General features: G+C 44.3%; 1 protein-coding gene across 3 annotated transcripts in view; it reads left to right on the plus strand.

Moving 5' to 3' along the window:
- The window catches only part of CELF2 (CUGBP Elav-like family member 2), a 524,675-nt gene that overhangs the window by 396,755 nt on the left and 105,279 nt on the right, over nucleotides 1-22,641 (plus strand). For all 3 annotated transcript variants that reach the window (XM_060097598.1, XM_060097600.1, XM_060097601.1), the window contains one exon: nucleotides 11,975-12,057. In XM_060097598.1, the coding sequence (XP_059953581.1) occupies nucleotides 11,975-12,057 (83 nt within the window). The remainder of the gene's footprint in view (nucleotides 1-11,974; nucleotides 12,058-22,641) is intronic.

A 22,641-nucleotide genomic window follows, 5' to 3' on the forward strand; every position in this document is an offset into this window, starting at 1 on the left:
TATAGGCTCTCTGGAGCCATCTGCTACAGGAAAAGTCTAAAATAAGGACAGATCTTTACTTGAGCCAACGTACAGGTTCTATAGCCAGTGAGTTTGCCTCCATTTCATTTTGACCCGTAAAGATCAGAATGAGGAAGTAAATAGGACTTTCCTCACCCCCCCATAACAGGAAAAATACCTTGGCTCTAGTCTGGATTGAAAGCCTCTTATAAAAGAGTCCAGCCCCACCTAGAACAGGCCCATAAGAAGTTGGAATACCAGTGATACCACTGGTAAGTGCTAAAGTGCTGAGCTATATTTTATTCAAGCCGACATAAGGGGTCTGAATGTGTAGACTTGGCAAATACAAGTTGCCCAACCATCAAAGCAGGACAGTGAAGTTGAGACTTAAGAGAGTGGTCTGGCCAGGAAGCATCTCATGGCCCAGTGTGCTGAATTGAGAATCACAGGAAAATGACCCTCATTGCCACCAGACTCCTAATTATAACGCCATCCTGTCCCCAAGAGAACGCATACTACACAATAACCTTATATTAGAAACTTCTTTTTAATGAGGTCCCTCGGTGCTTTTGAAACTAAATCCTTTTTAATTGGAACTATCTTCTACCACATTTAACCCTGGGACACCTTCCTTAATCTATGTCAAGGTATCTTGATTAACTCAGCCTGAGGCCTTGCTCAATCCTCTGGACCCTTGGAGAAGAAGCCTTTGCTGCCATGCCCCCTAGAACCCTCTCTGCCACCAAGACTCGTGGGGGACTGACCAGCCCAGGAATTGGAGCCAGACACACTGACTTGAGGGAGACCACCCAGTATGGCCTTCCTGTTGGCTTGTCATGTTCAACCTATTTTCTTCTTACCTTGAAAGAAAAAATATAGCCCTCCCTCCTACTGTAGAATTAATATTTTAAAAATACAAATTAGGGCTTCCCTGGTGGCTCAGTGGTTGAGAGTCCTCCTGCCGATGCAGGGGACACGGGTTCGTGCCCCAGTCCGGGAGGATCCCACATGCCGTGGAGTGGCTGGGCCCGTGAGCCATGGCCGCTGAGCCTGCGCGTCCAGAGCCTGTGCTCCGCAACGGGAGAGGCCACAACAGTGAGAGGCCCGTGTACCGCAAAAAAAAAAAAAAAAAAATATATATATATATATATATATATATATATATATACAAATTAATCAAATCCAGAGTTTGCTTATTCCCTTGCATTTCTTAACAAAGGAGACTGCTTGCCCTCTGCATTCTGTCCCCATGACTCCTTGGCAAACACGCATGGCACCGCACCATAAACTCACCTTCCAATGCTTAGAGCAGAGTGGGAGCCTCTAAGAAACAGCTAAGTGCAGTGATCAGGGGAAAGGGATGACTTTAAAATTCTTCAGATACTTTTACAGCTATTACACTGAAATGGTTTAACCTAAGTGGCTTATTTCAGAGGCCCAGGGAAAGGGGAAAAAACAGATCCCAGCAATTTTGCCCTTGATATCTTTTCGATCTGTGTCCTGCAGTTGTTGGGATTTACATAATAATTGGTGAGGAAGTATTGCAGTACACACAGATCCATGCACATCCCTCCTGGTTGCTTTCCCAAAAAGGCTTAAAAATGCGGTAGATTTAATCTAGGTCAAAAAAAAAAAAAGGAAAAAAGAAACTCCATTTGCCTGGCAGAGGATTTGGAGAGCGTGCCTCACTTCACAGGGCCAGGGAAGTATCAGGAGATGGTTCCTTCAGGAAAAGTCACCAGGGCAGATTGTGATCTTGTGGCCAATTAACCAACTGTGGTCCCAGCGTGTCAGGTGCGGAGTCTCAGGAAAGGGTGCGGGGTTGCACGGAGCCCCGTGAGATCAGCACTCTCTCCCTGGTTGAAAAGTTGGCACTGATTTACTGTCTAGGGGTCCTCCTGCTGGGGACATGAGTCGGGGTTCTTGGAGGAGCATAGGATCTGCGCCCCAGGCAGCCAGAAGTCATAAGCACAGCTCCTGCTTTGTTAGTGAAATTCCCTGGGGATTCCCTTGGGATTGCAGTCGGTGGGCCAAGCAGTGGTGTCTACATAATTCAGGTACTGAAAGCAGAATGACGGCTCCGTCTGCTTCCTAGGTAATGGCCAGATGGTATTACTTTTTACATCAGGGTGCCCATTATATGAAACTCTATAAAAATAAGCTAATTGGATACGGTTTCATTAAAAGTTGATTTCTACAGTATGTGGCATTTGTATTGGGTAGCTGTTATTCTCGTTCTGGAAGTCCCACTTTTACATAGAGAGGGGGAAAAGTGCTTTGTCTTAGAGAAGACTGTTAGAAGTTTAAAACAGGAGAGGTTTGGGGTGTAAAAAGACATTTTTGTTGACATGAGAGGAGGTTGAAGCAGTCTTGAGGATCCTTCAGAGGAAAGCAGAACCTATCAGGGGTGGTTCATGGCAAACTCTCCTATGATAGGCATTAACTTTGAAGGTGGCTGTGAACCATTAGTGATGTGGATGGTTTTGCCTTTGCTCTGAGCTACTTGTGTGATTGTGGGCTTTTGGCTAACATACTATGGGAAGGGGATGGAGAGTTGGGTGACTCGAGTTAATTAATTGTAAAATTCTTTGATTCTATGGAACAGGCATAGAAGCCAAGAGAAAGATGACACGTTAACTTCCTCTAATTTTATTTTTCTTACTTTTGAGTTTAAAGCAAAAAAAAAAAAAAGGATGCAAAACAAAACCCATTCATCTTCTTGCAGGTTCTTACCATTTAAGGAATTTCTGCTTCGCTGCTTTTTAAAATTCTTTTCCTTGATATCTCAGTTGATATCATTACAGCCACCTTGGTGCAGCATCCAAGTTCAGAGGGGCCACGATAAGGAAATCATACTAAGGAATACATAAATGTGTTTAGCAGCCAGGGGACTGAATTTTATTTTATTTTTTTTATTGAAGTGTAGTTGATTTACAGTATTGTATTAGTTTCAGGTATACAGCAAAGTGATTCAGATAGAAAGATAGATAGATAGTGACTGATGGATGGGATGGATAGATAGACAGAGTTCATAGGCAGATAGATTGATTGATTGATTCTTTTTTAGATTTTTTTCCCTTATGGGTTCTTACAAGATATTGAATAGAGTTCCCTGTGCTATACAGTAGGTCCTTGTTGTTTATCTATGTTATATATAGTAGTGTGTATATGTTAGTCCCATACTCCTAATTTATATCTCCCCACACCTTTCTCCTTTGGTAACCGTCAGTTTGTTTTCTATGTCTGTGAATCTGTGTCTGTTTTGTAAATAAATTCACTTCTATTATTTTGTAAATTTCACATATAAATGGTATCATGTAATATTTGTCTTTCTCTGTCTGACTTCACCCAGTATGGTAATCTCTAGGTCCACCCATGTTGCTTCAAATGGCAAAATTTCATTCTTTCTTATGACTGAGTAATATTCTATTGTGTGTATATGTACCACGTCTTCTTTATCCTTTCATCTTTGATGGACACTTAGGTTGCTTTCATGTCTTGGCTGTTGTAACCAGTGCTGCTATGAACATTGGGGTGTGTGTATCTTTTCAAAGTAGAGTTTCCATCTTTTCCAGACATATGCCCAGGATCATATGGTAGCTCTAACCTTAGTTTTCTAAGGAACGTCCATACTGTTTTCCATAATGGCTGCACCGATTCACATTCCCACCAACAGTGTAGGAGGGTTCCAGGGGACTGAATTTTAAATGCAGCTTGTGACATCAGTAGCATTACGTGTTAAGTCCCATCTTACATTCCTCTAAAGCAAGCCATGTTTTGAGGACAAAGTAGAAAGAATAAAGAAAGACCTAGGACCATGGAGGCCCCAAGTTAATAACAGTGCATTGGATGTGGTTTTTAACCGACAGTGCCAGTTCTTTTGGGGGGCTGGACTTTAGGCTGAGGAAGGGGATCCATCCGTGCTTCTCCAGGGGACCAGTTTGCCTCCTGAAGCATCTGTGTTCTTTGGAAGGATGGCATTTTGCCGTTGTCCTTTTCCTCAAGACTCTTGAGGGTCATCTTCTAGACCCCTGGAAGGCTACTTCTTTTTTTTTTTAAGGTCAGTGCTAAGTTTACTTTAACAATTTAATTCAGGGGATTTTTTGACGGGGTTTTTGAACCTTTAACTGCCTTGTAGAAACTGAAAGTCAAAGGTCTTGGCAGTGGGTAAGCCCACGGTTGCTAGTCAAAACCCTACTTAGCATGTGGGAGATTCACTTGAGCACAAAGTGCACCACTGAGATCAACAGCCTTCAAAGAAGCATGAAATTCTCTACATAGTGGCTGAGTTTGGGGGAGAAAACAGATGATAAGGGGAAGCAACGATGAGAAGTCCGTTCTCTTTTGACTTAAACTGTGCAACTGACTCGACACGAAGCCAAGATCCCAACTGCAGTTGGACTTGTGTAAAGGAGGCACTTGCTTTGCTTGCAAATGTGTAGACAAAAGAGAGCTTCATTCACAGAAAGAAAAAAAACCGTAGCAGGTTCAGTCATTTAGCCTCGCAGGGCCTTGGTCTCTTGATCTGACAGCCCCTTAGAATTCAAAGGCAGCCTTTAAAGGAATTTGCAGTTTACACCATGGTGACCCTGTTGCTGTCTTGAATTCAAATACAGCTTGAACTCAATCTCTCTGCCGGGGCTATTCCTTTTTTTTTAAAGAAATAAATACGTACAGGGTTCAATCAGCACATGATTTTTCTGTGGTTGTTTTCAAGTGTTTATCTGTGTAGGTTTTGACAGTGATGCAGATTTCTTGTACAAGATGTTGAGTGACCTTGAGGACGTGGATGACGACCCCTCTTTATACCCCAGGGACAGAGTTGACTTGGGGAGACAGGTGTCCACGTATACAACACCAGAAGCTCCGAACTTGAAGTACTTTTTATTTTACCAGCTTGGCCACAGCATTGTGGGAAGTCATTTTTTCACCTTCTCTCCTCTATCCTCAAGTTGTCTAGTTGTTTGTATTTCAGAAAACGTTCCACAATTTCCCATATTAAGATATTACTGAAGAGTTGCATCAGAAAGAGTATTAACAATCGGGACTAAAACGTTCCAAAAAAGGCCCTTTCTCCCATTTATGGGAGCAACCTTTCAAGGAGAGGGAGCTGGTGGCTCCAGGAGAATCGTGAGGAATGTTCCACTAGACCAGCCATATGTAGGGCTGGCTTCCTGTGCCATTGAGAGTGTAATTGTTGGCATGTGATCTGAAATTTCTACCCCACAGTGGACAAGTGACTATTTCAATAATTGCAAACCTTTCAAGTCACTGACCTCCCATCTTCATACCTGGATTCTTTAAAACAAACACACAGATAGAGTAAAAAACTACCATGCTGTCCATATTTTAGAGCCAAAGACTTAAAACTGTCTTTTTATAAAACGGTGTCTTCAGAGCATCAAACCTTAGTTTCCTTCCTCCCCAATTTGGTAACCTCAGAGAAGTTTCTTGAACAAATATGGTGTCAGTTTTCTTCAGGGCAGAACTAATTTTAAAATCTGATCTCGGTACCATTCTCTTGGGCTGTGTCTACACCGCCCTCCACATGGAAGAATGTAAATTAAGTGCTGTGTGACTCAGGACAGGCCATGATATAAACTGGTTATCTCTACATAAGTAGTGCATTTTTTCCCCTGTATTATTACCAAGAGTTTCCAAGTTAGGCTTTCCAAGAGAAACAGCTGTGGTTTGAAAAGATTGGTGATAATCCAGATGGTTTCTTTTAGGATAAGTCTCCTTGATCATTTAAAATTAAAGTCTTTCAGTAAAGTTGAGTGTCTTCTTGATGGCTTTAAATACACTACTGTGTGTGTGTGTGTGTGTGTGTGTGTGTGTGTGTGTGTGTGTGTGTGTGTGTGTGTGTGTGTGTGTGTGTGTGTGTGTGTAGAGAGACCATTGGCCTGTCTTCTTTGAGGCTTTATCTTTGGAAACAGCAGAAAACTCATCACAGTGTCTCAGATTATTCAGCAGTGAAGCCAGCAGAATACCTGAGGGAACTTTTTATGGCAGCAGAAAATATTTGTGAGGAAATGTAGTCAGACCCCAACTACCCTATTTGGAGTAGGTAGCTCTTGGCGTCTCTGAGAATTACCATTCTCAACTTATGGTACAAGATGGTCTAATCATATCACACAGTTATGATCCTGATGACACATTGCTTTACAAGCTGAACATGGGCAGCCAGATTGCTGAACTTGCCAACTTGTGGGAATCGGGGCCATCAAAAGCTCCCAGTCCCCCTGACTCGTTCCCTGGGTGCCTCCTGACCATCCAGAGATGCCCACAGTGAGGCCTCACGCCGGTGGCCTTCACAGTGGGCACTCTGCACCCAGGACCTTTCTCTCTAGACCTTCTTTCCCATCCAGACAGATCTGTCTTAAGTGGCCTTCCTAGGGGTCAGCCAGGTGGTCAAAGTTGAGCCGCAAAATGAATTCACAGGGAGATGGTAATGGCCAGTGAGCTTTCATGTGATACCCCCTGCAGTATGTAGACTCAGCAGCATCTCTTGGGGTTCAGTGCAGGAGTCATCACTACGTGGGCATGTTAGGCTCTGTATAGGCCTGAAACACTGATATTTGGTTCTGGAATCACCTCTCGAGTTTTACCCCCTAACCTGTTCTACCTGTGAATTTAAAGAGCCTTAGTGAGGAATAAGGGGATGGGCCTGATAAACAGACACGCAACAGATGGATTTTTTTATTTTTTGCTCCGAAATCCAGAGCTCTTATTAACACAGTCAATTGTTGAAACTCTTGGAAAGTGAGATGCCACGAAGTCACCTGGGCGTGGGACATCATATTTATCTTTTCCTAAGCTGGCTGCTGCCACTGGCAGAAACTCCAGAGCCAGTGGATAAAGGTGGCAAGAATTATAAAGTGCGAGTGCTTATGAGACTGTGTCAGACGGGTAGCGTAGAAAAATGTGAAGCCGCACAGAGCAGAGACAGGAGCGCTGAGCCTGGCTGAAGCATTCGGCTCCGCCCATCCCCGGACTCCCCTGGCAGGTGGCTTCCCGTCTGTGATGTGGAGCAGGCCTTGCTCTGTACTCCACAGGCAGCAGGGAAAGTGGATTCTGGGAGCGATGCTGACACCGGAGGGGTGGTCACCTCGGGTGCACGTCGCAGCCGCTGACCATTGAAGAGTGCCCGGGGCTGTTGTCGGCGTTTAACCACCCACCTTACAATGATGTTGGAAGCAGAGCCTGGTGGAGGAGGGAGGTCTGTCCCCCGAATCAGACTGCTGGGCCATCTGGTGTTGCAGCTGACCTGCAAACGAATCTGGTAAATTGCAGACCTGAGTTACAGCTGGTGCAGGGAAATCTAAAAGCCAGGTGGTTCCCTTAACAGCTGTCCATCCAGTTAGGGTAGGCAGGAAAGAAAATTCCAGCCCTGTTGCACCTCCATGGGTTTTCTAGGATCTGGAGTCGCTCCCTGGCCTTTTGCCATGATGATCACCATCTCAGGGCAAACATTAATGATACTTCTCCCTTCCTGTGTTGAAATGATCTCTGCAGGTCAGTGAGTCTAAGATTTTAAGTGAGTATGTCAAGTGATTGACTACTAAAAAAGTCTGTGGTGGTTTAGCTGGGAGAGTACTCATAGAAGCAAGAGTCTGTGAAACACATTCTTACTCTGGAAGTGTCCAGACTCATGTCCCATTGGGGGAAAAACACAAATGGCAGACTCTAAGATGAATGTTGAAATTGGGAGTATTTCTACCGCAGATTTTCTGATAACTTAATGAAACATTACTTTTATTAAGTCAATTACTATGCATGCTGAATGAAGTGCAAGACATTTTTAGCCAAGAAAGGGAAGGAATAATTTTTTTTTTCCCCCGTACACGGGCCTCTCACTGTTGTGGCCTCTCCCGGGGTGGAGCACAGGCTCCGGACGCGCAGGCTCAGCGACCATGGCTCACGGGCTCAGCCGCTCCGCGGCATGTGGGATCCTCCCGGACCGGGGCACGAACCTGTGTCCCGTGCATCGGCAGGTGGACTCTCAACCACTGTGCCACCAGGGAAGCCCAGGAATAATTTTGACTGTTAAAAAAAAATTTATTCTGAATGAAACCCTTGGTTATATATCCATGTAGGGTTTTTTTTTTCAGGGGGAGGGAGTGCTAGGCAGACCTGGGTTTTTTGTGTGTGTGTGTTTTTAATAAATTTATTTTATTTATTTATTTTTGGCTGCATTACATCTTTGTTGCTGCACACAGGCTTTCTCTAGTTGAGGCAAGTAGGAGCGGTGGCTACTCTTCATTGCAGTGCGTGTGCTTCTCATTGTGGTGGCTTCTCTTGTTGCAGAGCAGGGGCTTTAGGCACGTGGGCTTCAGTAGTTGTGGCACGAGGGCTCAGTAGTTGTGGCTCGTGGGCTCTAGAGAGCAGGCTCAGTAGTTGTGGCGCATGGGCTTAGTTGCTCCACGGCATGTGGGATCTTCCTGGACCAGGGCTCCAACCCGTGTCCCCTGCATTGGCAGGCGGATTCTTAACCAGTGTGCTCCAAGGAAGTCCCCAGACCTGGTTTTTATTCACTGCTTTAGGGGTGATGCAGCTAAAGTAACTCAGGTATAGAGGAAGTAAGTTATTTTCCACTGAGTCATTCAGGAACCGAAATGTGTGAAACCAAAAGAAGTCTTGGGATGAGCTTCCCCCAGATCCCCTATGTTGGTGCGAGTGGTTCATTGCATGAGGGTGCCCAGCTGAGGCTACAAGTCGGGGCAGAAATTCAGCCCGAGCTCTACTCACTGAGCCTTGGGACTCTGCCCACCTGGAGATGGGATACCTCCTTCAAAGGTCCCAAGTTTGCTTGCCAAGCATGGTGCCTGTGGAGCTGAGCTTTTGGGTTGGGAGTCAGTGAGCAGTGAGGGGTTAGGCGTATCACCAGTGGTGTCCAGGGTACTCTTCTACGTATTACAGTAGAACTGGAGCTTCGAGGGGCATGTTCTTCCAAGGTCTTTGTTTAGATGGAACTAGAGTAAAAGAGTTCAAAGCTATGCACAGTTCAAAGAGGATCTGTAGTGACAAATCCCTGATTTCACCTTGTCGGTTGCATAATCAGAGTGGACCCTGGATGAAATTGGAAAGAGTTCGAGGTTTGGAATATCCTTCCATCTCCCTTCTGTCCATGAAGACTCCTCTCTGCATTCTTGCCCCTCTTCACCCCCATCCCACGCTGCTCAGACAGCAGCTTCAAACTTGCCCTTTCTCAAAGCAAAACAAAACAAACACAGAAACCACCTTCTGTTCACTAGGAACCTTGTTCAAGAGGGAAACGCTTGAAGTTGCCAAATTCAAGGTGTAAATAGCTAGGAACAATTACATATTACGTTCCTCAAGGGTAGCATTTTAATACTTAAATAACAAATGAACTACACCTTCCCAGTGGAATTTCAGGCCATGGGAAGTGGTAGGGATTTTGTTTGGGTGTTTAAGGCAGGAAATGATTCTTTATTCCTGAGACTACTATGTGTTGGGTCCACAGTGGCCCAACAACAAGATTCCTTCAGTTTACATCATCTTTATTCTTCGTTGCTTTTATCTTATCATGTGTCATTCACAATTTCTGTTCCCTTTGTCATTACACTGTTCTTTTAGGCCGACCTCAACTTTTCCTTCTTAGCTCTGAGCTTGGCCAGACTGGCATTTGTTTTCCTTCTGCTGAGATCATTCTTCCTTAATTGCCTTCTTTCCAGGCATGCAAACTGCCTTATGACTTCTATTGCATCCGAAATCTTCTATTTTTTAAGTATCACACCCTCAAAATCTACCTGCTTGAAGGCATCAGATTTTGTACCTTCGATTTTGAAGTTGAAGTTCAGAGCATCCTCATTGCTTACCCAGAAGCCAACCCCATAAGCCCAGGGGAGAGAAAGGAGAACTTACCCAGAGTCTGGTTGTAAGAAGCTTTTGGATGACAGAGATGATGGCTTTCCCTGTTTTTCTTTTCTTTTTAATTTTACTGAAGTATAGTTGATTTACAATGTTGTATTAATTTCTGCTGTACAGCATAGTGATTCAGTTATACATTCTCTTTTTAAATATTCTTTTGCATCATGGTTTTCTTTCCCTGTTCTTCTTTCTGTATCAAGCCTAGGGGAATATAATTTTTCTTCCTCTTAAAGTGATTACGATGGATACTGGAAGCTGGGACTTGACTCTGCTGTTTAAAATCATTCCTTGATTTGAAGCAATTCCTATAGCTTTTCTGGGCTTAGGTTATGCCACTGAAGCTGGAAATCACACATTAATTTGATCAGTTCAGGAAAAAAATCTACCACCTGGCAGCATGGCCAAATGAACTCTGGTCAAAGAACTCAGATAGCTGAAGTGGGAAGCTCATATAAAAAGGAACACTCTGTCTATCTGTGATTCTTTAAAGACACTTCATAATTTTCGTATCCCTCCATCATGCAAATGATAGACTTTAAGAGTTTCTGATCCTTGGAGGCCTGGAGTTTTTTAAATGCCGAGGAGCTATGATCATACTCTCCTTTGTCCAGGAGGTGGAGGTCTTACATATTTAATCTCAGTAGACTCCAGTGAAACCAAGTATTTGACAACAAGGTTCCAAGTTTTCTTTTTCCAGATAAGGAGGAAGCATATGCATTTTGGAATGTTGTATGGATGGTATTGTACTTCATTTTCTTCCTTTGAATGAGTTTTTTTTTTGAAAAGTAGATGCCAGTGTATGATTTTGAACCTTTGATGGTTTGTGGTGCCAACTTCCTGCTCTCCAGCTGTGCCACGTTTCTGCTGTTCTTGGTCTTACTTACGTCATTCCCCTAAATAGAGCCAATGTTGATGCCTTAGTGCTGTGAATTTCTCTCATGCCAGTTGCTGTACTTGGCGTTTGAGGACCTCTCAAGGCTCTCTCCATCTCTCCAAGCATTAGGATAAGGATCAGGGTGAAATATGTACAATCTGGGTGACTGCATCTCTCTGCTTTTTTTTTTTTCCAACCCAACCCATCCAAGGCAGCCCAGGTCAGAGGCAGCATCTTTTTTTTTTTTTTAATTTCCAAAGTTTTTTTCCCTTTTTTCTAAGCCTGATTGTGCTAAGAAACTATATGCTAATTAATAGATAATTAACCGGTATCTTCCTCTGGTTTAACCACATATGTTAACCAGTATATTTAGATACAGGTTGAAGAAGGGGTCAGCCATCCTTTAGAATGCAGAAGGAATGTAAACAGTTTTCAAGACCATTTTCTTTGGTGGAGGGAGTTGGGTGGGAAGAGGGTATATGCTGGTCTCTCTTGGAGGGGCCTTCAGCCTGGACTCCCATCAGCTCTGAGAAACAAGGAATCAAGAGGTTACCAGTTGACATACCACAGCTGTATTTAATATACGGGACAGAGTCTGCAAACATGTTTCCGCATATGCCCACTGCATCATAGCTTACTTTCTCAACTGGTTAAAATAGAGTTTTTCATTTCAGCGAACAAACATTGCGTGTTTCATGTATGGAATTTTGCATTATGTACTGTGGTGGAAATTAAAAAGAATAAAGCACAATCCCAGCTCCTGGGGAGCTTATCATCCAGCTGTCTAAACCTTGGAGTTGAGAAAGTGTTTTAAAAGGGTGACGTTCTAGAGATATTCTTTAAGAAAATGATAGTCGATGTAAGTTTCTGCCATTGTGCTTGTGATTAAGCACTTCGCTGGGTGCCGTGGGTGCACCGCCAGTCCCACTAACAACCCACCCGCCACCTCCCGCCCTCGTTCCTGAGCAGCTGGATTCCCCGTAGTTGGTGCACAGTTCGGAATTGACTCCCCAAAGTGGGGAAAAGCTAATAAATATGATTTAGGATGAAAGGCGCTGTGTAAACGCTTGAGCTGTTATTCCTGTTCCCGTGCACTTTATTTTTAAATTGTGCATCCTTTTAAGTAGATGACTCGTTCGCCCCAGTCTCCATTATATCGAAGCAAAGCATTCACAGAAATTTCTAAAACCTTTTCATTTCTCTCTGTAGGTTGTTGTTTCGTAACATTTTATACAAGAAAAGCTGCACTTGAGGCCCAGAATGCACTGCACAATATTAAAACTTTACCTGGGGTGAGTCGGTTTACTTTTGTACCAAAATCACTTTATTGCTTGAAAATGGTCCTTTCAACTGAAGGTTCTAGTGATGGGCTGTTAGTGCCAAAAATGACTTTGGGCTTTTGAGGAGGGTGTGCTGACCCCACCTCCCGTCCCCACTGCAGCAGCCAGAGCAGCTGGCCAGCCCCTCAAGAAACGCTGGCATTACCGCTGACAGAAAGACCTCTCAGAGAGTATGTCCCCTGGTTAGAAAATCAGAGTGACCCCGCTGGCTCACAGTGGCTGAAAAGAGGACTGGGTGGGCTGCAATTTCAAAACGGGGGGAAACTCCACACACACACACGCACAAGAGGAGCAAATGGAAAAGGAAAAGCTTTTACTCACCAGGAGTCTCTTTTCAAATTTAGTCCTTAGATTTTTCTTTTGAAAGGACAAAAATGTACCCTGCACAGCCATCATATTCAGTCTCCTAATGGTTTCTAAACAGTCAGTGGTGGTTAACGAAGTCAATGTTTTAATGCCCAATTTGCGGCTTCATGTCGATAGAGAACAGAAAATACAAAGCTCACAATTTTTTTCCATTTCCTTCCCAGTAATTTTGGATGCTTGGTGCCATTCACTAGAAATGAACTGATGTGGGCTATAGCTACTTCATCAGAATACATGATTTCTGGGGGGCTGTGACAGTTTTATCTAGTGTATGCTGGTATAAATTTCTCTGTGCTGTTGGGATATCTTCCCTGTTGACTCAAATATCAGGGATGAGTTAACTTAATAGCATAATGATTTGTGTAGGTGATAGTGAAGAACCTCTGGTAATCAGTGCTATGGTAATGATTTTATTGAAACCTGGTTTGATAATAGTAAAAGAAAGGTAACATGATGTCCCTAATGTTTTCAGCATATAATTCTAACTTTTTATCATTCATCTGTCGTGCTAACCTGTGTACACAAGTCATTTGATACCCTGTCACCCCCAGAAAAGATAGCATTTGTTTAATTCACCTTAGCGCAATTGAAAATTGTATAATATTTTAGTGACAAGACAGTCAGTGGAAGGTTTTCAAAACATTAGCTTCATAATAACAAAAAAGTAATAAGTTATGAACCTTGGTCTCAAATCACACCACTTCGGTTTTCCCCTTTTTGTGTGAGCAAATCAGAGAGACAGTGGTTCGGAAAAGCAAGTGTGATACCAGAATTCGCCCTCCCAATTCAATTTAACTACTTCTCCCTGAAACTTCTAAGGTGGTTTTTAGTAACGGAGATTTTACTGTGTCTAAGTGCTTTGCCTAATGATTTTTTAAGTATCATTTCAGCTTCATTCTCTGTATAAATGGAATTTTTCCAACGTAAATTCTAGGAGGTTGCAGCGTTAGGTTACATTATTGAACGAAGCAACCACGTTAAATATTTACTGGCAACAGTAGAAAAAAAATTTTTTTTTATTTCCCAGGCTCCTAATCCACCCCAAAACCCACTCGGTATTCCTTCTTTTAGAAAGAAATACTTTACAGTAATTAGTGTACAAAATCCCTTCTAGGTATGTTTTAAAAAATTACTTGATGATAAATTGTTATTTAGCATTTAGGGTGTATAGAGGCCACGTCACATCCTATTTTAAATTAATGCAGAGCTTGGTTAATTTGAGTTCATCACCTCCACTAGGAGGGACATAGCTCTTAACATGCAGTTTTCATACGTGAAGATGCTCCCTAGAAACCCGGAAGTAATCTGATGAATGGGCCATGTTGAAAAACCTACAAATGACTGATGAGTTTGCTCCCATTTGGGACATCTTACTCTGACCCTCTTCTCAGCAAACAAATAGCATCTTCTGTATTTAAAAAAAAATGTTGCCCATGTCTCTTTTTCACCTTAAAAATTCTGCATGCAGAAGTCAGGGATGGTGATTTTGGAAACCCATTATTAAGGACAAGAAATCTGGGGTTGGAAAAGATGGTTCGTGGATTGTTTTCGGCTTTCTTTTTATCCAGTTCAATTTCCTATGCCCAATTACTTGAGGTGGGTTAAATGAAAATTTTGAGAAGTCAAGTCTGATTTGTAAGCTCCTAGCCTTCACAGTGCACACAGTATTGCTACGTCTGCCATTTCAAATTAGGTGCATGGGAACAGAGTTCCACATCTTGCATTTATGTATTGCTTTATCTGATCAGCATCACCCTTAACAGCTCCAGGAAGAACATGAAAGTGGTTTCCCGTCAGCTGGGAGCTTTGGTGGGCAGGAAGAAAAGGGACCAGCTAGAAGATTAATGCATATTCTTGGGGAAAAAAATATTACAGGGTGCCTTTCTGTTTGATTACAAGCCTTGGAATTAGTCAACATTTCCATAATTCTAAACCAATATACACCTGTTTTCCCACTGTGATGTGAAGGAACAACTTAATTTAACAGAATCCCTGCTGTGCTAAATCTCTCGTTAAATACCAAGTGAGTTGGTAATTTAAAGTTGTAACACTACTATTTTAACTGGTTGCCTTCATATTATGAAATTAATAAGAAATTAATGATGCACTTTGCCATATGCCTTCACTTTCTTTCTGAATAAAAATAAAAGGGATAAAGAAAAATGCATCACCAGCTGATACTTTAAAGCTTCTCTGGTTGTAATCATTTCTCTTGTGGATAAAATCCATTAAAAATGTACTTGCTGCCTTTTTTTCTAAAGTGTCCACAACTTTCTGTTTAAAACAAGATCAAATAGTGCTGGGCGTTTGGTTGGAGGTTTTTTCCCTATTTAATTTTCTTTTGCAGTTGATGTGTTTTGTCATAATGGAACTTTTCATCATGCAACCAAACTTGGTGAATGTTGAGAGACTATCAGTCTTGAGAGAAACAAAGAACTTGGTTAGTATGGGAGAGGAAGAAAACGTGATAGGATGTTCATTTATGCAGTTGGATGTGTCTGCTCTCAGATTTTTATATAAAGGCACCCTTCCTCCCATGTCATGTATGGATTATAGAGACCCTTTCTGTGGTGAGGTATAGGGCAAAGCATCTGGGCCTTACTTAGCAGTGCAAAGGCATTAAGGACACATTTCTCAAGCCTGTCTCTTACCATGTGACTGAGAAAGATGCTGGGTCTTACATCCTCTGAAATGCTCAACATAAATCCTAGAAATACACTATTAGAAATTAAGGGAGAAAATTCAGGAGCTCAACACAGGGAGCAAGAAATGAGCTTCGGAGGGTGGGGAGGTCCTTCCCCTGGTTTGATCAGGCTCTGCTCTGCAAATAGTGGCTTGACACATATGCAACAGATCAAATCTTAGGCACGGTGCCTAATTTTTGCTGACATTTCATTAGGTTAACAAATCACTCATGATAATCGGGTGCCTGCTGTGTGCCAGGCAACAAAACTATACAGTCACACATGCGCCCTTGAGATCCCTAGTGAGTCTGTAACCACGTCTGCACAGAAAGCAGAGCTTGATGAACCATTGGCCGTGGTACCAACTTGTTAGACTTTCTCCACAGCTGAGCCATTTGCGTTCGTGGACAAATCTTGATTGCCCGTCCTTTGACGACATAGCCAATCAGGCTAAGAGATAGCTTCCTTTGTTTAGGGTTTCAGGCAGGCACAACCTTACTGGTAGAATTATTCAGTAGAAATATCATTGTCTGACATTGTGTTTCCGAGAGAGAAAACCCTTGTGAAGGCAACTTGCAAGATTCGTTTTGTTTTCACTGACCTAATTTAGCTTAATTAAAAAATAAAATAACGACTTCAGCGGAGGCACAGGAAAACTACCACAATCTCTTCAGTAATCAGATGTCAGGGCCAAATAGCCCTGTGCCAGTGACAGCACTAGGCCTCATGCCATTCTTTTCTTCAAGGTCTTCACACACACTGTTTCTAGCAATAAGGCTTTTTGATTGAAAATCTCCAGCAGTACCGTTAGAGCATTCACCATATAAAGTAATTTAATTAAGGATGTAGTGACAGAGAGGAATACAGGTTTGAAAAAGCTCTTAAATTTTAACAGCAAGGAGGCATCAGAATCCAAATGTCTTGTAAAATATTAACTGCAAATTTCTTCCAGCCATTTTCTCCAAGTCTGCCTTCCTCCTTTCTTTTTAGAGTCACTACCAGTTTTATTAAATGCAGTTTATATTAAGGAGTTACAGCCCTAAGAGCACATTTGTTTAGAGCACTCCATGTTAGCAGTGGCAGATGGGAACGACACGTAGATTTGAGAGATAAAGACAAATGGGCCTGATCCAGCAGGAAGAAGCTGTAAATAAAATGGCCTCTTGGGCCACGTGTGTTCACCCACATGACGTGAATGACCCCCTTCCTGGCTGGCCCTGTGTGGGTTGGCAGTCCTCCCCGGCAGCCTTTAACACAGCTCTCCATGGGATAGTTCCCCTGTGTCCTCTAAGAGAGGAATGCTAGGGCTTAATTTCTTTCAGCAGAACAGCAAAGGCTCTCACTGGGACCACATTCAGTTTGCCCATTGTAATGCTTTTTGAGGTACTCATTTACTCTGAACCACCTCTTCTGATTATTAATATGTATTTAATGCCTTTGTTCTCAGAGCCATGATGATTATTTTATCATTATCATCATCATTATTATTTCTGTCATAAAAATCTCTCAAACCCCATCTCTTCATGTCATGGAAATTTCCCCTGAACCATCCCATTTGAATAAAAAAGAAGTGTTTTTCCTCAGGCGCCTTTTATTTAAAATTGTTAGTTGATTTACAGTGCTGTGCCCATCTCTGCTGTACAACAGAGTGACTCAGTTATACCCATATAGACATTCTTCTTTTTTTTTTTTTTTTTTTTTTTTGCGGTACGCGGGCCTCTCACTGTTGTGGCCTCTCCCGTTGCAGAGCACAGGCTCCGTATGCACAGGCTCAGCGGCCATGGCTCACGGGCCCAGCCGCTCCGCGGCATGTGGGATCTTCCCGGACCGGGGCACGAACCCGTGTCCCCTACATCAGCAGGCGGACTCTCAACCACTGTACCACCAGAGAAGCCCGACATTCTTCTTTTTATATTCTTTTCCATTATGGTTTATCATAGGATATTGAATATAATTCCCTGTGCTAGACAGTAGGACCTTGTTGTTTATCCATCCTGTATATAATAGTTTACCTCTGCTAATCCCAAACTCCCAGTCCTTCCCTCCCTTAACATTGTAAATCAACTATACTTCAATTTTTTAATCAAATGAAAAAAAATTTTTTTAAATCATTAAAAAATTTTTAAAGATTGTTAGGAAAAATAAAAGTCAAAACATCGTTCTGAACAGATTTGAGTCCTCAAATTCACGTACCGTGTAGGACATACAGATATTCATACCTTCATTCGGCAGATATTTATTGCATTTTTATGGTTTGCCAGGCACCATCCTACGTACTGGGGACTACAGGAGCTACTGTGATATTTGTAACTAAATCTTCAAAAAACAAAGCCAGCCAGTGTGCTTATGTATGTTTGATGTTTAATAAATAACTCTTGGTTATTTAATGCCTGAGTGAGTTAGTTTAATAAAATACCTCTAGAGGAGTCAAGTTTTATTCCAAAAATGATCATTTTGCCCAAACGCTCCAAAATGTAAGATGCATGTAGATTTGTGATTCCATGTGTATATAATGATAGTTTGTTTCACGTATAGAGATCTATATATTTACGTATATCTCTGTATACTTACAGGATAGGTAAACATTCATACACGTCCACATGTGGATATCAATTCAAATAAATACAGGAAGACATAGCAGAAAACCTCATTTTGTGTTTGGCCTGCCCACATACTCTTCATTGCAATGTAGTCACCTTTCTGACCTTTGACTTCATGAACTGTATAATTCTTCACGTTGGTAGGTTGGTTGGTTTTTGCTTCGATTCAGGATCATGGCTGATTCATAGCGCATGTGTGAGGGCACTTGACAACTGTCATTTAATGATGGTAATCCCTGCCTTTCCACCTTCTTAAGAGACGAGTAGGTGCTGAATGAGATAATGTATGTAAAGCTTTCCGAGCCCCTGAAGAAATGGGCTTGTAAGACGTTGTTTCCACTTGACAGTTTCTGTAGGCATGAAGTCTTCTTGGGTAGCAGCCCAACAGATAAAATGTATTTGCTGGGGAAGAAATCAGGACACCTTGATTTGGGTATACATTCTTCAGACTGACTTTTGCAGAATTTGGCCAGGGCTGAAATATTTGGCCTTATAGGACTGCCCCGAAGCAGCTATTTCCCTGCTGTGCCTGTGTTCTTTTACCCTAATACTCAGTCCTGCAGAAATACAAGCTAAACAAACGTAAACCTTTGCTGTTAAGATGACTTTTTAAAGGCCTGTGGTGGAGAGCGCCACCGTGCGGCCATGGAGGAGCTCCTGGGAGGGGTGGGCGCAGAAGCCCCTACCCACCTGCGGAGCCAGGCCAGTGTGAAGAAGGGCTTAGGGTGTAGAACCGGCCCCAAATGGGTGTCAGCCAGGTGTGGCAGGGTTGCTGGTCAGCTCGTTGGTTTAGACCCGAGAAAGTTGGAGGGAGGAAGAAATCCATGGCCTGGTGCTTCCCAGTCTGCTGGCCAATCCCAGGGGATCTGGAAAAGTATATTTTAGTACTTCATAAGAGGCCATTGGTATATATAAAATAGATCACTAATAAGGACCTACTGTAGAGCACAGGAAACTCTAATCAGTACTCTGTAATGACCTGTATGGGAAAAGAATTTTACAAAGAGTGGATATATGTATATGTATAACTGATTCACTTTGCTCTACCGCAGAAACTAACACAACATTGTAAATCAACTTTACTCCAATAAAAAATTTTTTTTAAAAAGGCAGTTGGAAACTGTCCATTTCACCCACTGTAAAGTTTTACAATGCCACCCAAATAGTGGGCACCTCTGCTTTGGACTGGCAGACAGTTCAGTAACTTTGATTGGCACTTACTGATGGATGGCTTTGATTACCTAAAATGAAAAACCAGTTACTTTTAAAATATGGCCCTCTCCCTTAAGGAAGCCTAAGGGAGAAGACTCATGAGGGGTCCTTAGTGGTGGCGAGTTGAAAATGGCTGAGGCGGGCAGCCCAGGGTTAAACTAGGAGCAGCTGCACCCCTTTCTGGTAACAGAACTCAGTGGGAGGCCTTCCAGTTTTGTTTTGCAAGCAACGTAGTCTCAAATACCAACCTAATTAACAGGACGGTTCTGAGGGCTTAGCAGAGCCAGCGCGCGTGTGACCTAGCACGGGCGCCCGGCCAGATGTGCGTGTCACCTGTGTCACGGCTTAAGGAATGGTGGTCTCTCACGGTGACAAGTAAAGGCACGAGGGGATGGGTGGCACAATGGCAAAATTAAGTCATAGTTAGAGTTCAGAGTTTACCATCCCTCTGTGATATGTCAAGATTCAGTTGGCAATATTTGGTTCACTTACACAGATCTCATTTCCCACCAGGTTGATAAGATTTCACTCAAGACAGGAATGTGGGGAAAAGCCATGAATTTGACGAAAGGTCTGGATGGAATTGCAGAGGAAAGGATTATGACAGTCAGATGAAAGGGGGAATTCTTAAAAAATAAAGTTGGCAAAGAGTCCAAATTCTGTCTTTAGAGTATGCAGTCTCCGTGAGAATGCATCACCCAAAATATGACAGAGCTTGACTCTTTCACGTGTGAGCTGAGCCCAGCTCAGGAGACCATCCAGTGGAAGTGGGCTGGCCAGTTCAGAGCCTCCAACTCTGGGCCACCAAAAAGTGTATGACGTGGGGAGGTGTGGAGAGAGTTCGGCCAGGAGCCCCAGGGTCCTTCCCCAGCCACCAAGAAACAGAGAGTGGCTGAGCTGGAGCCAGGGAGGCCGGCATAAGAGGGATCCTTGGAGCTCCACTGCTGGGCCGGATCCGGTCTGGTTGGGCGCAAGGGAGGCAGACCGGCCACTGGGAGGGAAGGGGGGCAGGGATAGAAGCTTCACGTGTCCTCTGCTTGTTGTAGCCATGGACCGTCACGGTACACAGGTGCTCAGGAAGCGTCCTTAGGATTCTGACATAAGCTATTAAAGTTGTTCTGATAATAAAGCAGCATTTCAGGACCATATCATTCCTGCTCTCACTACCCACAAGTCACCGAGATGAAAGGATGAACAGGCAGCCCCTGCGGGAGGCTGCAGAAAGGGGCACCGTGACCGCCGTTCTCTTTTGTCCTCGTTATCGTTCCTGGCCCTCGATACCTCCCATCAGTGCTCAGAACGCATATTCACGCTGCCACCCCTTCCTCCGCCAGCACTTCAGAACACTCAGGAGTCCGTCCTTTCTTTATTCAAAGAAAGGAAGTGGTTGGACTGGAATGATTCTTATTAGAGTCCATTCCAGTCTTGAGAAAGTGTTTTTGGCCTTCTATGCATTGGCTACATTGGTGGCCTATTGAATTGAAGAAAACCTATCTAGATAGATAGGTAAGTAAATAGGTAGGCAGAAGGTAGATAGATGTCTCTGACTTGACTCACTTCAGGTGTGGCTTAGTGACTGTAGAGGACTTGGTACAGACACATCTGGACCATCCAAGGTGTGGAGCTCCACTTTGAGATTCTCAGCACATCTGCTTCCCTCTGCCCTCTGGTTGAGAACCAGCAGAGGGCTCAGCAATCATGATTCTTCCGCCAGGGGACAGAGAAAGGAAAGGGAAGGCAGTGAATGCCATCAGGTCGGTCTGACTCCTTGCTTCCGGCCTTGGTTTCACAAGGGTGTTCAGCCTGACGAGGCTCCAGGATTACTGGTGGATTTCCTTTATCTGTTTGGTCACTGTCGCCAGTCCGCATGGATAAGTGAGCCTGTGTTTGTAGATGGCTTTCTGGTGTTTATTTGTTTTCCCTCCTAAAAGCATTTTGGGTGATGTATCGATAACATTCACCTTGTTATACGGAGGACACGGAGGCTCCAGAAGATTAAATTAACTTCTCTGCCCTCCCCTGGCACAGCAGTGACAGAACTAGAATTAGAGGTCACAGTCGGTCAGTCTCCTCAAAAGCTTGGCCTCCTGACAGGGGATTTTGGCCTGATGCTCCCCGCCTCGGAGGGAGCAGGGTGCATGACTCAAGGGGCCAACACAGCATAACAGTGAAAATCAGTACAAGGTGACGACTCTTTGTCGGCGGCCCAGGTATCAGGACCCCAATGGAGGCTCTCGGGATGCATACTTTGCGTTGTCACCGCCGCTCCACGAGGCATGTGTCATCCAGCCCCTTTGCTGGTGAGGAAGCTGAAACTCAGAGAAAGGGAGTGACTTGTCCAGGGTTGTACAGCTGGTAACCGGGAGTTGACAGTCAGATTCAGACCAACATCTCTGGCACCTGTAGACTGCACCCCACGGGTCGGGGCAGAGGCTTACAGGTCCTAAGCCCCATTGGGCCCCCCTGTTTCAGGGGACCTCCAGCAGAAAGTGTGTTCCCGTCCATGGCTTCACTGATAAGCTCCAGATGACCACCGTGGCTCCCCGTGCAACCGTCCTGGAAACAGATCTGAAGCCTCAGCTCTCCTGCTAGCCGTGCCGCACGGCGATCTCACCTAAGGGCCAGAGTGCCTGGGCCCAGGCTTTCCCTCCCCAGCAGCCGGCCGGGCGCCCCATCTGCAAGTCGGTCCTGTTGCCACGAGTCGGGGCTCCAAGGTCCCCTGTAACAGTGGGCAGGCGAGGCAGGGTTTGTTGGTAACCCAGGTACCAGGTGACTGGCACCAGGCCCTCTAAGAGGGAGCCGCAGATCAGAGGCAGTCGTTATGTCAAGAGGAACCACTTTGCAAAATGATTATAACTGCAGCACTTTTCTCCAGAGGAGCGTAGCTTTACCAACATCAGCTCATTAACATTCAGGTTATTAGGGTTCTCTTCTTTATCTGCATCCCCAGGCTCTTGGTCCCAATCTGTAATCTGCATTCTAATGTCCTGTCTCCATCCAGCTGGCCTCCCCGCCCTCCCCCATCTCCGGGCTCCACGTCCAAGTGGGGAGGGAAGGTGCGGGCCTGGGCTCATCTGCGAAGAGTAAGCAGAAACCCGATTACGTGCCGCCCAAAGCATGGGGCAGCAGGCTGTGGCCGTGGGAAGCAGCTCGGAGGGGTTCCAGCCCAGCCTCCCTCCCCCGACCCTGTGGCCCCAGGAGACCTGGGGGCCTTTATGGAACCATCAGACTTACCCTCTTACGTTATGCATGAGGAGCCAGGGTCTGGGGGGCGGGGGGGGGTGAAGTCTGCAAAACCATCCAGGCGCCTGAATCCAGACTCCCCGCCCCCCACAAGGGCACTTAAATATGCAGCAAACGCCACGGACGGGGTTGTACATCCTCCCTGAGCAGCCTCACCGAACGGTCACTGCTGTCCTCTTGGCCACGGCAGGTTGAGGGCAGGGAGACTAGGTCAGCGGATGCTTTGCCATGGGTCCGGGGGGGCTCAGATGTCCTTCTCCCTCTGTCCCCATCCAGTCATCTGCTCTGTGCTCCCCCTTTGTCAAGAGGCAAGTTAGGATCAAAGGCTGAAGCATCGTTGAAGATATTAGGGCAGTTTATGTGGTTAATTCTGTCCAGTCATCACGCTGTGATTTCTGTGTTGGTGAGAATGTGGCTAAGTGGATGACTGT

The sequence above is a fragment of the Mesoplodon densirostris genome, chromosome 4 (genome assembly GCF_025265405.1).
Source record: "Mesoplodon densirostris isolate mMesDen1 chromosome 4, mMesDen1 primary haplotype, whole genome shotgun sequence".
NCBI lineage: Eukaryota > Metazoa > Chordata > Mammalia > Artiodactyla > Ziphiidae > Mesoplodon > Mesoplodon densirostris.